Source organism: Schistocerca cancellata, chromosome 7 (assembly GCF_023864275.1).
Source record: "Schistocerca cancellata isolate TAMUIC-IGC-003103 chromosome 7, iqSchCanc2.1, whole genome shotgun sequence".
In the NCBI taxonomy this organism is placed as follows: domain Eukaryota; kingdom Metazoa; phylum Arthropoda; class Insecta; order Orthoptera; family Acrididae; genus Schistocerca; species Schistocerca cancellata.
Genome location: NC_064632.1, coordinates 224,484,379 through 224,499,006, shown reverse-complemented (window position 1 = coordinate 224,499,006; position 14,628 = coordinate 224,484,379). Strand labels below are relative to the sequence as shown.

Sequence of the window (14,628 nt, the reverse complement as noted above, 5' to 3'; positions counted from 1 at the left end):
CAAACAAGTAAGCTTTCGGCTAAAACACCTTCATTGTAATTAGACAAAACACACACACACACACACACACACACACACACACACAACTCACACACATGACCACAGTCTCTGGCCTCGGCAACCAAAGCCTGTGGTCATGCGTGTGTGAGTTGCATTAGCGCATGCGCGTGAGTGCATATGTGTGTGTGTGTGTGTGTGTGTGTGTGTGTGTGTGTGTGTGTGTGTGTGTATTGTACATAATTGTAAATTTGGTTTTCTGACATTTAGGAAAATCTGAAAATGGGCACCGGCCCAATACTAGTCATGAAGTAAATTTTAAAAAGGTGGAATTTGCGACTATGGCTGGTTTACCAGTTAACAGGAGTTGCTGACCTGCAATTATTCCAGAATGCTGGCAGTTCATGAAGGAAAAATGCTGGAAATTGGGGGGGGGGGGGGGGGATGGGAAGGGCACAAGGAAGAGTGGAGGCTTGGATCAGGTGAATCGTGAGAACAGAACAGATAACTTATTGGAAGGACAGTTTCCATTTACATAAGAGGAGCTGATACAGTAGTGAGGGATCCAAATGGCTTAGTTACTGAAACAGTGACTGAAACCGTGACCCATAATGTCAAATAGCTCTGTGAGACTGTTGCTTGTTAAAATTGGAAATAAAAATTACATAGTTCGTCATATCTGTGATGCTTTTTGTCTTTGGCATGTAAGACAAGTTGAATCTGTGCTGTGTAAAACTGTGTTTTCCTCTCTGTCTTTTACATGTTGGTGTTTGAGTATGTAATGAAACTGTTAGCTAGTCGGAAATAAATGATCTTAACAGGTTATGGGCCCAGACCGTGCATGAAAAGCCGTGAAGTGTTTGTTTTTGCTCACCTGTGAATTTATAACAGAAACCGTGAATTTGACCGTTATTTTTGTGTGTGTTCAATGGAAATGGCAATGTTGACTATAAAATACATGTGGGCAAGCTCAATGCACCTGAAGACTGGGCGAAATGGAAGTGGCATATATTGATGCTGTAGCCAGCATATGCACTTGAGGACATCCTCACAGGTATGTAGAAGTGTCCTGAAGTGGAAGAAGATGCAACCGTGGAAAAAAGGGAAGCACATCACCAGTGGGTGAAAGACGATGCAAAAGCGGCTAGTTTATTAGCAAGTGTGCTAGGGAAGTCAGTAGCCTAACTTGTTTTAACAAGCACTCATGCAAGTGAAATTTGGAACAAATTAAGTGCGCGGTTCGAGCATAGCAGTACGCAACGACTGAATATTTTGATAGAGTCATTTTTTCATATTCAACGTGATGACAATGAGGATGTTAGCACTCACGTCACGAAATTGCAGAATCTTTTTGTGGACTTGAACAATGAACTGCAGAAGCATGAAGAAAATGTTTCATCTGAAAGAATCTTAAATGGCCGAATTTTATCCATGCTAGGCAAAGAATATGACAACTTCAAAGACTTGTGGGACACAATTCCATCTGAAATTGAAAGTGTGAATCTTCTGATTGAAAAATTGTGGACGTCTTAATTGTGTGATCAAAGTATGGTTGAATCAGCAGCGTTTGTTGTACGCAGTAGTTCTAAAAAGAAAATTCAGTGAAATAAATGTGACAATAGTGAAAAATAGAAAGAGAATGTGGAACGTGCAAAACGAAAATTTCCATGTCATAAATGTGGGCAGGTATGGCATCTGGTAGCAGTGTGTTCAGTGAAAAAGTCAGATAAAAAATTCGCATCAATCAGTCTGAAAAGAACGTTGCATTTTTGGCACATGTCTTTGGTGCCTCAGTCATTAACGGTTTTGAAGTCGACATTTGGTATTGCAATAGTGGTGCCACAAATCACATCACCGCAAATAAACATTTTTTTGTGTCTCATACAAAATTTGCTGTTCCTGAAAAGATTTCAATTGGGAAAAGAGGTGTAAGCATGCTGGCTCATGGACAGGGAACTGTGAAAATTCAGAATAATTCCACAAAGAATGCTGAACTGAGAGAAGTGCTTATGTTCCTGAAGGAAGTGCTCACTTGTTCTCTGTAAAAGCAGCTGCACAAAAAGGTATCTGCACAATATTTGGTGACCAAAGTGTGCACATAGAAGACAAAGTGACTGGTGAAATAATGATGACTGGTCATGTCAATCATGGTCTCTATGTTCTTGTCATACATGCATTTAAACAATTCCAGCCAGTTCAAGTGAACTTGGTGACATTGTCAGATACGCTGCAAATTTATCATGGGAGATTTGACCACCAACACAAACAATATGTGAAAAGTGTTTTGAAGCAGATGAACATCAATGTGGAAGGATGCAAAGAAGAATTTTGTGATGGATGTGCAGTGGGTAAAATGCATAGATTGCCATTCAGGACTTGAATGAATCAACCAATGGATACTGTTGAACAAATCCATGCTGATTTGAATGGACCTGTGACTACAGAATCTCTTGGAAAAGCTCATTACTATGTATTTTTCAAAGATGACTCTAGCAAAAAATTTTCTTCCTGAAGCAGAAGAGTGAAGTCAGCACTGTCTTGGAACAGTTCAGGTGTGATGGAGGAAAAGAATTTGACAACAAGAAGGTCTCGGAACTGCTAGTAAATAGGAGCATCAAGCACTGTGTCACCCCACCTTACACACCACAGCAAAATGGTATTGCCGAAAGAGAAAACCCAACTATTGTGAAATGTGCATGTTCTATGTTGAACCCCAGTAAACTGCCAAAAGAACTGTGGTCAGAAGCATGCAATACAGCTACATATCTTTTGAATTGCACTGGGAAGTCCTCTATTGAAAACAAACCTACATTTGAACTGTGGTATGGACAACCAGTAGGCAACCTGAATCATCTGAGGATCTTTGGAATGAAGTGTTATGTGCATGTAAACAAGAATTTTTGCACAAAGTTTGACGACAAGGCTGTGCATGGACATCTGGTGGAATATGTGAATGACAGAGATGACTTCAGGGTCTGGATTCCATCTCAGGGTAAGGTTGTGCTAAGTCATGACGTGAAATTTAAGGCTGAAGTTGTATGCTATCTGCAGACCAATGTTACTGAATTTGAAGTTGCTCAGGATGGAACCGTTAGACAAAGTGAACCTAATGAGGCTTCTGATGAGGAAAAGGAATCAGAAAATGTTAGTCATAACAAAAGGACAGAATAATTAAGTGAGGAGGAAGAAAATTTAGACACAACGTCAAGTTCCGGAGGAAGTAAAGGTTTAAGTGAGAAACGAAGAAGCAAACGTGAGAAGAAAAAACCAGACTGGATGACCTGTGGAGATTATGTGTACATGGCTGGAACCCCTATAATCAGGGATAAGGATCCAAGCTCTTATACTGAAGCTTTGCAGTCTAGCAATAAAGTTCAGTGGCTGGTGGCTATTCATGAAGAACCAATGTCCCTCAGAGAGAATAATACTTGGGTATTAGTTGAGTGCCCAAGTGGTGCATAGGTTTTGCAGAATTGTTGGGTCTTGCATAAGAAAACTGCAGAAAATGGGAATGTACGTTTCAAGGGTCGACTTGTGGCTAAAGAACATGTACAATGGCAGGGAATTGACTATGAAGAAATATTTAGCCCTGTTGCACGCCATGATACGATTTGAACCCTGTTGCCAGTAGCTGCTGCACAGAAAATGAAACTCGACCAGTTTGACATCAAAACAGCTTTTCTCAATGGTGTACTAGAAGAAGACGTATACATGGAACAACCTGAAGGTTTTGAAGATGATAGTGGACATGTATGTTTACTAAAGAAAAGTCTTTATAGTTTCAAGCAGGCACCATGTTGTTGGAACAAGCATTTCATAGACTTCATGAACAAAGCTGGATTTAACAACAGAAGGGCTGATCTGTGTCTCTTCTACCATTGGAGCAACGAAAATTGTTTATATGTTGCAATCTATATCGATGGCGGTTCAGTTGTGGCCAGCAATAAAGCAGACATTGAAGAGTTCATGGAAATGTTGAAGCTGGAGTTTCATACAACTAGATGATCTCTCAGCAACTATTTAGGTATGAAGATACAGCAAAATGAAGAGGGGTCAATAGCAATAAATCAAGAGGACTATACAATGGAAATTCTGAAGAGATTTGGAATGGATGAAGCTAATGGAGTTTCTACTCCAATTGGATGTGAAGAAAGTGATGTCAAGGAGAATATCACAGCCAAAGATCCTTATCGTGAAGTGGTGGGGTGTCTGATGTATTTGAGTACAGTCTCCCATCCGGATATTGCTTTTGTAGTGAACAAAGCAGCTAGAGTCATGGAAGACCCTGCAGTTGAAGACAGGAATAGAGTGAAAAGAATTTTTAGATACCTGAAGAATACAATGACTTGTGGGATTATTTACAAGAACAATGCAGTTTGTTTAAAAGTCTACAGTGATCCTGATTATGCTGGTGACAAGGACACGAGGTGTTCAACAACAGGTGTTGTCGCAACACTCTCCCATGGGGCTGTATCATGGACCAGTCAATTACAAAAGCCAGTGGCAACATCCAATATGGAAGCAGAAATAATATCAGCCAGTGAAGGACCAAAGGAATTGTTCTGGCTGAAAAGGTTGCTGTCTGAACTGATTGGAACATCCAAACAAGTGACGCCTCCCACACTCTATTTTGACAATGCAAGTACAGTAAAGTTGTCTAAAAATCCAACATATCATCAAAAGTCAAAGCACATTGAAGTCCGCCACTTTTACACCAGAGAGAGATTTTTGAATGGGGATCTTGGATTAGAACACACTGATAGGACATATCAACTAGCTGATCTACTAACCAAGCCATTGGAAAGGGTCCAATTCGAGATGCTGCTTGAAGGAATTGGAGTGCAGAAGATTAAGTCCATGTGACATTTACTGTTTTTTCATATATTTTATTTCGACGAAGTGTTAAAAATTGAAAATACAATTTACGAAGTTCGTCCTATCTGTGATGCTTTATATCTCTGGCACGTACGACAAGTTGAGTCAGTACTGTGTAAAACTATGTTTCACTTCTCTGTCTTTTATATGTTGGTGTTCGAGTATGTAATGAAACTGTTAGCTAGTCAGAAGCAAATAATCTTGAAGCTCATAAACAGGAAAAATAGCACATCTTTCTACTCAATGTTAATTTCATTTTGTATGATTTGTTTTTACAAGTAGTGAAATGTTATAATGCATCTGAAGACTGGAGTTCATCCTGGTTGCCAGTTGCTTTTGGTTTATCCATTTGTGGAAAAAGAAAAAAATGAAAGTGGTCTTTTACTAACAACATAGGTTTTTGTTTACATTCAGTGTTTCTAAGAAAGTGATGGCTTATTGGTTGAAGTCCAGAATATGCATCCAAAGGCTTGGTATTCAAACCCTGGTCAGTCCTCTGCTTCTTATTTGTTGTTTTGCACTTCTTTCATGTTTGTTGATGTGACAGATGCCATGCTGCAACGAGTTTTGGAGTCATGTTAAACTGCAGGTCCCTCATAACTGACAGGACAAGTCAGTTCAAAGGTCAGAGGAATGCAAAGGCATATCATCTTCAAAAGGACCATGCCTAGTGAGACATTGTAGTTTTCAAACAAACTTCTAACAGACAAGTACCAAAAGGACTTAAAGGCTGTAAGATCTCCACTTATTTACTGTTGCTGCCTGGTCATCCCTTACTTTTAAAGACAACCTGTAATCTGTTAATATAGGTTGAGCTAATGCATGAGTTAATGAACACAAATCATCTGACAGAGAGGCATTAAAATCCTGGACAGAATGGCAGCAACTGGCCAAATAAGTTTCCAGCTGCCACTAAATGCAATAAGAATGTACTACAATGCAATCTTAATCACTATTGTGGGCTACAGGTCAAGTGTTTGGGCTCACAGTCTCAGAATGATAATGATGTAACATCGTGTACAGAACAACACCGACTGAGGCATTGCTGGTGTCACTAGGTTTGCTACGTCTAGACCTACTCAAAAGAAAGAAAGATGCACAACATTGGCTCCAAAAGAGTGAATATGATAAGGTAAATGAATAAGGAAATAAGGGCATGCACTGACAAAGACTAGCAAAAAATCTTAAACAGGCAGAAACAGGAAGAACAACTTACCAACTCCTTCCTAACATAAAAGAAAGAACCAGAAAGTCATTCTTCCTTCCGATCAAGAGAACTATATGCTACCTGTTGGGACAAGGTCCGTATCCCAGCTACTTATTGAAAATACGAAAACACATCACAGACACTTGTAATTGAGTAGCAAGTGGAACTCCAGACCATTGTCTGGGAATGTGCCATTAAACAAGACATTGCATAGCAGGACAAGAATGTCTTTGGTGTTAGAACAGCCTCTAAGATAATAAGGAATGAGAAACTGTGGCATAAGCTGAACTCGCTGACAACCTAAATATTAGATAATGAACTGCAAGCATACATGGCTGAGAGACAACATAGAAGAGGCCATACATCATGATGAGACACATCATGGCAGAACATCTGCCAACAAACCTTCTGGAAGCAGTGAGGAGATGAGCCTCAGGGAGGACCAGGAAGGATTTCCTGAGACCCTGGCAGCCATCTCCCAATCTCTACACCTTGGATGGCACAGTAGCACAGCTCATTTGAATCCCGATTTATGCCTCAGCATTCCACTGGTTAACTACCTAGCCAAATGACAAATGTAGCATGGTTCTGATGCCATTTGCAGTAGCATAGTGTTTGTACAGCAGTGCAGTCCAGAATTATAAATTACAAAATTTGTGATCCAGCAATGCAGACAGTACAGCAGACCAGTAGCATCTGCTTTCTGGATCACAGATGAACATATATCTGTGTGCCAAATGGCCAAATGGTAGTACATTGACATATTCAAATTTTTTTATGGAGATATGTTATACAGATTTTCTTTTTTCCCCTTAAACACCATAATGATTGGTTACAGTAATACATTTAAAATTATGTTTAAATATTATATGATATATTCATGTCAATTCATGTACAACATTTGGTCTGCTTTTGCATCTCAATAACAGACTAAAAAAAATAGCAAATATATAAATAATGTTTGACCCAGAATTACAATGCAACTCTGGGAGCTCGGACCAGAATCAGATCCTTGCTGCCAGAGTTGGTGGTCATGAGTTTGTGAGGTGTCTTGCTTGTGTGAATGAATGGTGTGTGTTTTTCTTTCTTTTTCTGACAAAGGCTGTGGTCAGAAGCTTACGTGTAAGTGTCTTTTTGAGCCAGTCTGCAACTTAATATATCATATTTATGGCGTTGATACTCCAACCAGAAGTTTCCATTGTTTGAAGAATCAGTGAAGATAGCCAATTGGTAAAATATATTAACAACTGAAATGAGGTATTTATTTTCCATTCACTGCAAACCTCAAATGGAGAGAATATAAATTTTGCACTAATTAAACATATGAAATATAACAATTGCAATTAAAGTTTGTGTATATGCAAACACATGCTGACAGATTTTTTTAAGCAACTATTTATTTTACTACCTGCTAATACAAATTCCTGAAGCACTTCGGCTTCACCTAGTCTCACAGTTCGTCTACAAAATACATTTAATGTCTCACTGCACTATCCTACAATCCACAAACAAAATCTTAAAACTAAAGAAAAAGGTCCCGAGTTCGAGTCTCAGTCCACCAAACAGTTTTAATCTGCCAGGAAGTTTCATATCAGTGAAAACTCTGCTGGAGAGTGAAAATTTCATTCTGGAAACATTTCCCAGACTGTGGTTATGCCATGTCTCTGGAATATCCTTTCTCCCAGGAGTGCTAGTTTTGCAAGGTTCACAGGAGAATTTTTGTGAAGTTCGCAGGAGAACTTCTGTGGCATTAGGAAGGTAAGAAGGTGGAAGTAAAGCTGCAAGCACAGGTCATGAGTCGTGCTTGGCTAGCTAAGTTGGTAGAGCACTTGTCTGCGAAAGACAGAGGTCCTGAGTTCAAGTCTCTGTATGGCACACAGTTTTAATCTGCCAGAAAGTTTCTGAGACAAGTGCTCATAGCTCTTGACAACCCATGTGTACTGGACTTTTTTTCTTGTTTTGGTCCATACCACCTCCTCCCAAAATGTGGAAATCAAAGAGCATGCAGCACAAGAGATGTGTTTCACAATATAAAAGATGGACAAGCACTCATAGCACAATATAAAAGATGGACAAGCACTCATAGCTCTCAAGGTATGAATTTTAGAGCCCCTGTTTACTAAAAATTTTTTTCTGTGTTTGGTGTGAGGAACCTGTTCATAAAGTATGTGAAAGGGAATTTAGTTACACCCGTATACAGAAGTTACAAGTAAAGTATCACTTACTGTCAAAGATCATTACATCACACATTCTTTTCATAGACAAGATACAACTGTTCACTGCGATGATGTTTCCTTGTGCCCATAGCTAAAGTTTTTGTTAAAAAGTTCCCTTGACAAACACTGAAACATCTGTAAGCAATGGTAAATGGTAATCTATTCTAGAAACAATGTATGACATCTGTGTATCTGTTGCATTGTTTGTTTTGACTGTTTGACAGTCCATTATTCTGCCTTGACATAGTGTATACAGAATACAATGTATGAATGAATGGATGAATGAGTATAATATCCAAGTGTATATCGATGTATGCAAAGAAAATTACAACAAAGATTGTACTACATAAAGCAATAAATGATAGTGTTGAAAAACATAGTTGTACCAAATTCCAAAATCGACATTCAACCTGGAATCAGGATGCATACACACCTGAACATCATCTTAAATTCAAGAGAGAACGCAGCAGATAAACATAGCAGAAATCCAAAAGGTGTTTTTATCCATGTGGGAACAAATTCACTTCGAAACAACAGTGAGGAAGAAATTGTAAACCACAGAAGGCATCACCTCCGAAGGGCCAGAAGACTCTACCTGAATTCCAGAATAATAATAAGTGGCCTTGTGTACAGAAGATCAGTGAGTGACAGCTATGTGCAGAGAATAAACGGCAATATTAAAGAACAGTGCAATAAACTAGGAGTCATTTTCATTGATCCCAACAAATTTCTAAGTGCAAAGTGTCTTGCCAAAGATGGTCTCCATCTGAATAGGTCGGGCTCAAAAATATTCAGTAAGATGTTCATAGATACTTGCCAGACCATAAAAAATAAGGGAAACTTATAAGTTGTGATGGGGGTGAAAAAACTTATGTAGCATTAAGAATGACAGAACCAAACCATCATCTGGCAAGAAATGTGCTAAAGCCGGTAAATGATAGTCAAAGTAGGTATGTTATCCACTGGAATATAAATAGCCTAAACACTGATGCTTCTTAAAAGCTCCAAAATAGATGAATTGGAAATCATTCTGTCAGAATGTGCAAATATTAAAGTTGTTTGTTGAACACTGGTTTACTGAGGACACAATTAAAATTATAAAACAAAATAGGGAACTTCGATTAGCAAGGAGCTTTTGCAGAAGAAACAAGTCACATGGAGGCTCATATATACTTCTACATAGTGATATAAATTATGAGACCAGAAACTGTTTTAATTATTTAAATGAAGAATGTGTGTTCAAGAGCTGTTGTGTAGAAATTGTGGACTCACTAGCAAATGTTATAATAATCTCAATATACAGAATTCCAGGGACGTCAACAACAGAACTATTCTTATCTAAGCTTCAAATTATGCTAGAAGACCTTTGTAAAGAAAAAAAGAAAAACGTTGTAACAGCTGCTGATTTTAATATTGATATCACATGTGGTAGTAGCCACACTTCAAGATTCACTGACTTAGTAAAGAAATATGGTTTCGAATTGAATTTCTTTGAATTTACCAGAGACAATGGGCAATCAGCAACATACATTGACAATGTTCTAACTAATTATGTATATGAAGATGTGTATAAATTTTGTCTAGATCTAGGTATTTCAGATCATTGTGCATTGTTCATTGAGCTGCCACAGACAGAGAGGAACATTTCACACAAGAGAACCCATATGAGCAGAAACTGTAGCAAAGAAAACTTGCCAACATTTAGTGAGAAGTTAAGATATAGAACATGGCCTTTTGATTATTGTTACTCAAGTGACAAAAACTTTGAGAAATTCCTAAATAGTTTTCTTGGAGACTTTAATGAAACATTTCCACCTAGACTCTACAGCAGTAAAACAGCAAATACAGTAAAGTGGATTACCCAGGGCATAAAAATTACCAGTGTAAGGAAAAGGCAACTGCACAGAGAACTAAAATATAATAAAGATATTGATTTCATTAACTATGTTAGACTCTATAGAACCATATTTAAAAGAGTTGTCAAGGCAGCAAAACAACTAGCAAATAACAGGCTAATGTTAAAATCATAAAAATAAGACAAAGGCTTTGTGGTGTCATTAAATCTGAGTTAGGTGTTAAAGCCTGTAACCAAGAAATTCCAAAAATTGACATTGAAGGAAATACTATTATAAATCCAACTCAGTTATCAAAGTACTTTAATGAATTCTTTATAAATGTAGCAAAGTCTCAAGTAGATGTAACAGATTATCACAACAAAGTAAATCCCTTTGGCCTAGGCGAAAACTCTGAAAACTTTACAAAAGTCTCAAAAGTTTCTGCGGAGGATGTAGAAAATGCTATTCTAACATTAAGAAACAAAAAATCTGCAGGTTGGGATGGAAAACCCACCAAATTTATTTAAGTGGTACACAACAGAATTGCAAACCCACTAGCTCAGATAATAAATCAATGTTTTGAAGAGGGCTGTTTCCCAGAGGTACTGAAATATGCTGAAGTCAAACCACTCTTCAAGAAGGGATGAAGAGATATCATGGGAAATTATCGTCCTATCTTGATTCTCCCAGTCCTATCTAAAATATGTGAAAAAACTTGCTGTTGCACAAATCCAAAACTTCATTGCAAAATATTCTGTTATTCTAAACAATCAATTTGGTTTTCAGCAGGGGGAAAACACCATCAATGCAGTAAACAGTTTCATTGAGAAATTAAGTACATCATTAGACAAGAGAAATAAGGTGGCAGGAATTTTCTGCGACCTCACAAAGGTGTTTGATTCCGTAAACCATGCATGGCTTGTTTACAAACTTGAAAAGTATGGCATTAGCTGCAGCGCCCTACAATGGTTTAAATCCTACTTATCCAACAGAAAGCAAAGAGTTAGCATTTCTTCAAATGACACATAGTTTTTTCTAGTTGGAAAAAAATATCTCAGGGAGTTCCACAAGGCTCCATATTAGGCCCATTCCTATTTCTCTTTTATGTTAATGACTTACCATAAAATATCAGCTGCCCATCAGTTCTGTTCACAGATGATACTTCTGTTCTAGTCAAAGATCAGGACGTGGAAAAATTTCCCAAATCTGTGATCAGTACCCTCAGTACCTTAGAAACATGGTTTCAGCTAAATGGGTTGAATCTAAACATATCTGACTCACATGATGCGGTTCAAAACCAAACAGTCAAAATGAGCAGATTAAGATTGTACACAACAAACACAACAACCAAGGTATAGAAGAAGCTGACTCAGTCAAATTCCTAGGTTTAAATGTAGATAAAAATTTGCACTGGCAGGCGCACATTGAATACCTGGCAAACAAACTGAGCAGCTTTGCATTTGCAATGCAAATATTATCAACTGACATGGACACACAAAAAAGTAGCATATACAAGCTACTTTGAATCCATTATTAGGTATGGTATTGGTTGTTGGGGAAACTCAACAGACATAGTGCGGCTACTAAAAATACAGAAAAAAAAAATCATACGAAATATGTGCATTGCAAATCACAAAGAATCATGTCGACCATTATTTAGAAAACTTAAAATATTAACTTTGCCATCCTTATACATATATGAGATTATTATATTTTTGTACACCAGACATGAATTATTTGAGGGAAACCATTTTGTGCATTCACATGATAACAGAAACAAAGAAAATTTTATGCTTCCCACCCACTGCCTCACACTGTATGCCCAGGGACCTCAATACACGGGAATGAAAATTTGTAAAAAATTAAAAGGGAACAAGTTGATGCAGATGAATATAGGTTCATTAAAAGAAAGCTATATGAGGTGCTGACACTGAAGTGTTATTACTCAGTGGATGAATTCATGCTGGACAAACTGGAAATTTGAGCTGGGTACAATGTGTTACACGTTCCAAGAAATATCCTTATAGTGTTGTTATTTATTATAGTGCTATTATTTACTAATGTAAAAATTATTGTAATTGTTTTATAAATTTTTGACATGTCTCCTGTATGCAAGCCAAATGGATTGCAAATGTATGTCATGAGATGAATAAAACACAATTCACAAAAGTTCACAAAGTTTTCTGTAATTTTTCAGGTCGTTCAATGAAAAGCAAAAAACTGCAAAGTGACCTGGATACACTGCTGGACATGGATATAAGACTGCAGTTAATGGACTTGGAGGGAATTCATATCCCACATTCACCACCACCCATACCAGATGATCCTCCAGATTTTGACTTCAGTGATCCATTTGTATCAGAGGCAATAAAGTGAATACATATACTGTTGATGAGCACTTCCTTTACAGTCTGACAGAATTGAAACAAAACTTGCAGAAAGTAAACAATTTTTACACTTTTTTGTAAGGAGAATAAAAGCATTGAAACATGACAGCAATATTTTACTTTAAAGCATTATCCTTTTTCCCATTTCAATGAAGTTTTTTGTATGATTATTGTAAAAAGCCCATATAAAGCAAACAGAGATTAAATAAAATCTTCTCTAAAGTTCTAAGCTGTACGAAAGTTCAACTGAGTATAACTTCGTCATTGTTGAGTGGTAACTGTTTGCCATAAGATTTTTTTTATAGCTGTGGTATGAGGTGTGACAGCACTGGTACATAGTCTATAGCGTATCACCATTCAAAGCAAAGTTTCCATCCTACCTGCCCAATTTAAAATGGACGTGGTCAGATTCCACACTGCATTTAGCTGCTAGCCATCTTCTTTATTGATGGTGATGTGAGGTGAGTTACCTCAGTAGTTTTTTAATCATACTATCTCAGAAATGTGATGATAGAGGTAACAACAAAGGTATCATCGAATGCAATTTTGTGTCCACCTTACTATGCACATTTGGCAACTGCTGATTTCTCTTTGTAGTGTAGTCACAGATATCTCTCCCACTCTATACAACACTGCACTATCATAAGCTCAGTCTTCTCACCATTACAGTGATTGCACTCACACAGTGCACTCTAAAAAAGAAAGAAAATGCACCATGAATGAATTATCAGGATGAGCCGGCCGAAGTGGCCGTGCGGTTAAAGGCACTGCAGTCTGGAACCGCAAGACCGCTACGGTCGCAGGTTCGAATCCTGCCTCGGGCATGGATGTTTGTGATGTTCTTAGGTTAGTTAGGTTTAACTAGTTCTAAGTTCTAGGGGACTAATGACCTCAGAAGTTGAGTCCCATAGTGCTCAGAGCCATTTTTGAATTATCAGGATGGAAATCGGTAGAGGTGATGTGCATTTACAGACAAGCAAATGATTACAATTAAAAATTGGATGATTTATTCAATAAAAACAGCTTCACAAACTGAACAAGCCAATAATGCGCTGGCCCACCTATGTCCCTTATGCAAGATGTTATTCAGCTTGGAACTGAATGAAAGATTTGTTGGATGTCCACCTGAGATATATCGTCACAAATTCTGTCCAACTGGCACTTAAGATCATTAAAATCCTGAGCTGGTTGGAGGGCATTGCCCATAAAGCTCCAAACGTTCTCAGCAGCAGAGAGATTTGGTGACCTTGCTGGCCAAGCATTAAGAGAAGCATTAAAAACTTCTGCCATGTGCGAGTGGGCATTATCTAGCTGAAATGTATGCCCAGGTTGGCTTGCCAAGAAGGGCAACAAAAATTGGATATAGAATTTCGTCAATGTGTTGTAAGGGTGCTGCAGACAACAACCAAAGGGAACCTCCTATGACAAGAAATTGTCCCTCAAACCATCACCCCTGGTTGTCGGACCATATGGCAGGTGACTGACAGGTTGGTATCCCACCACTGTCTGCAGCACCTCCAGATGCACTTTCACTGGTCATTGGGACTCAAATTGACACACCTCTCATCACTGAAGACAATTTTACTCCAGTCAACGAGATTTCTGGTTGAATTATGACTGTGAAGCTCTTTCTCTTGGATAAACCATTCAATTTTTCTAAAATTATAATAATTTGTTATCTGTGGGTGTACATCACATCTACTGATTTCCATCCCATTCAGATAATTTCTTCATATATGTCAAGAACTCTGTGGCCTAAAATTATTTTTCACAATTTCATGAAATGGCACATTTTAGCTGGAGGCCTTAAGAATGCCTTGAAGTTATGTCTCTTCAACAGTTGTCAAATCTTTCCTGTTGGCAAAAATGCAAGCTTTGAACTCTTTTCTGTGCTGATATTCTCCAAGCTGGTACCATGCGAAATTGCTTGCAGCATTAGTTGATCATGTAACCTGCCTCACTGAAGACTGTTCTTAGGAGTTCCAATTTTTGTGCCTAGTTTGCGACATTCTAGGTGTTGTTCACTTGATGAATTATCATCAGAACAGCGCACTTTTAGGCCAGGTGCACATACTAATCCATATAATGGATTTCCCGTGTATAGTATAGCT

The 14,628-nt window shown here is 38.0% G+C and overlaps 1 protein-coding gene across 1 annotated transcript in view; it reads left to right on the top strand.

The window, feature by feature from the left end:
- LOC126092513 (engulfment and cell motility protein 2-like) overlaps positions 1-12,596 on the top strand; it is a 75,363-nt gene extending 62,767 nt beyond the window's left edge. Inside the window, exon 5 of the mRNA XM_049908140.1 lies at positions 12,328-12,596. Coding sequence (XP_049764097.1) covers positions 12,328-12,506 — 179 coding nt within the window. The 3' untranslated portion in view covers positions 12,507-12,596. The remainder of the gene's footprint in view (positions 1-12,327) is intronic.
- The last annotated feature ends 2,032 nt before the right edge of the window (positions 12,597-14,628 follow it).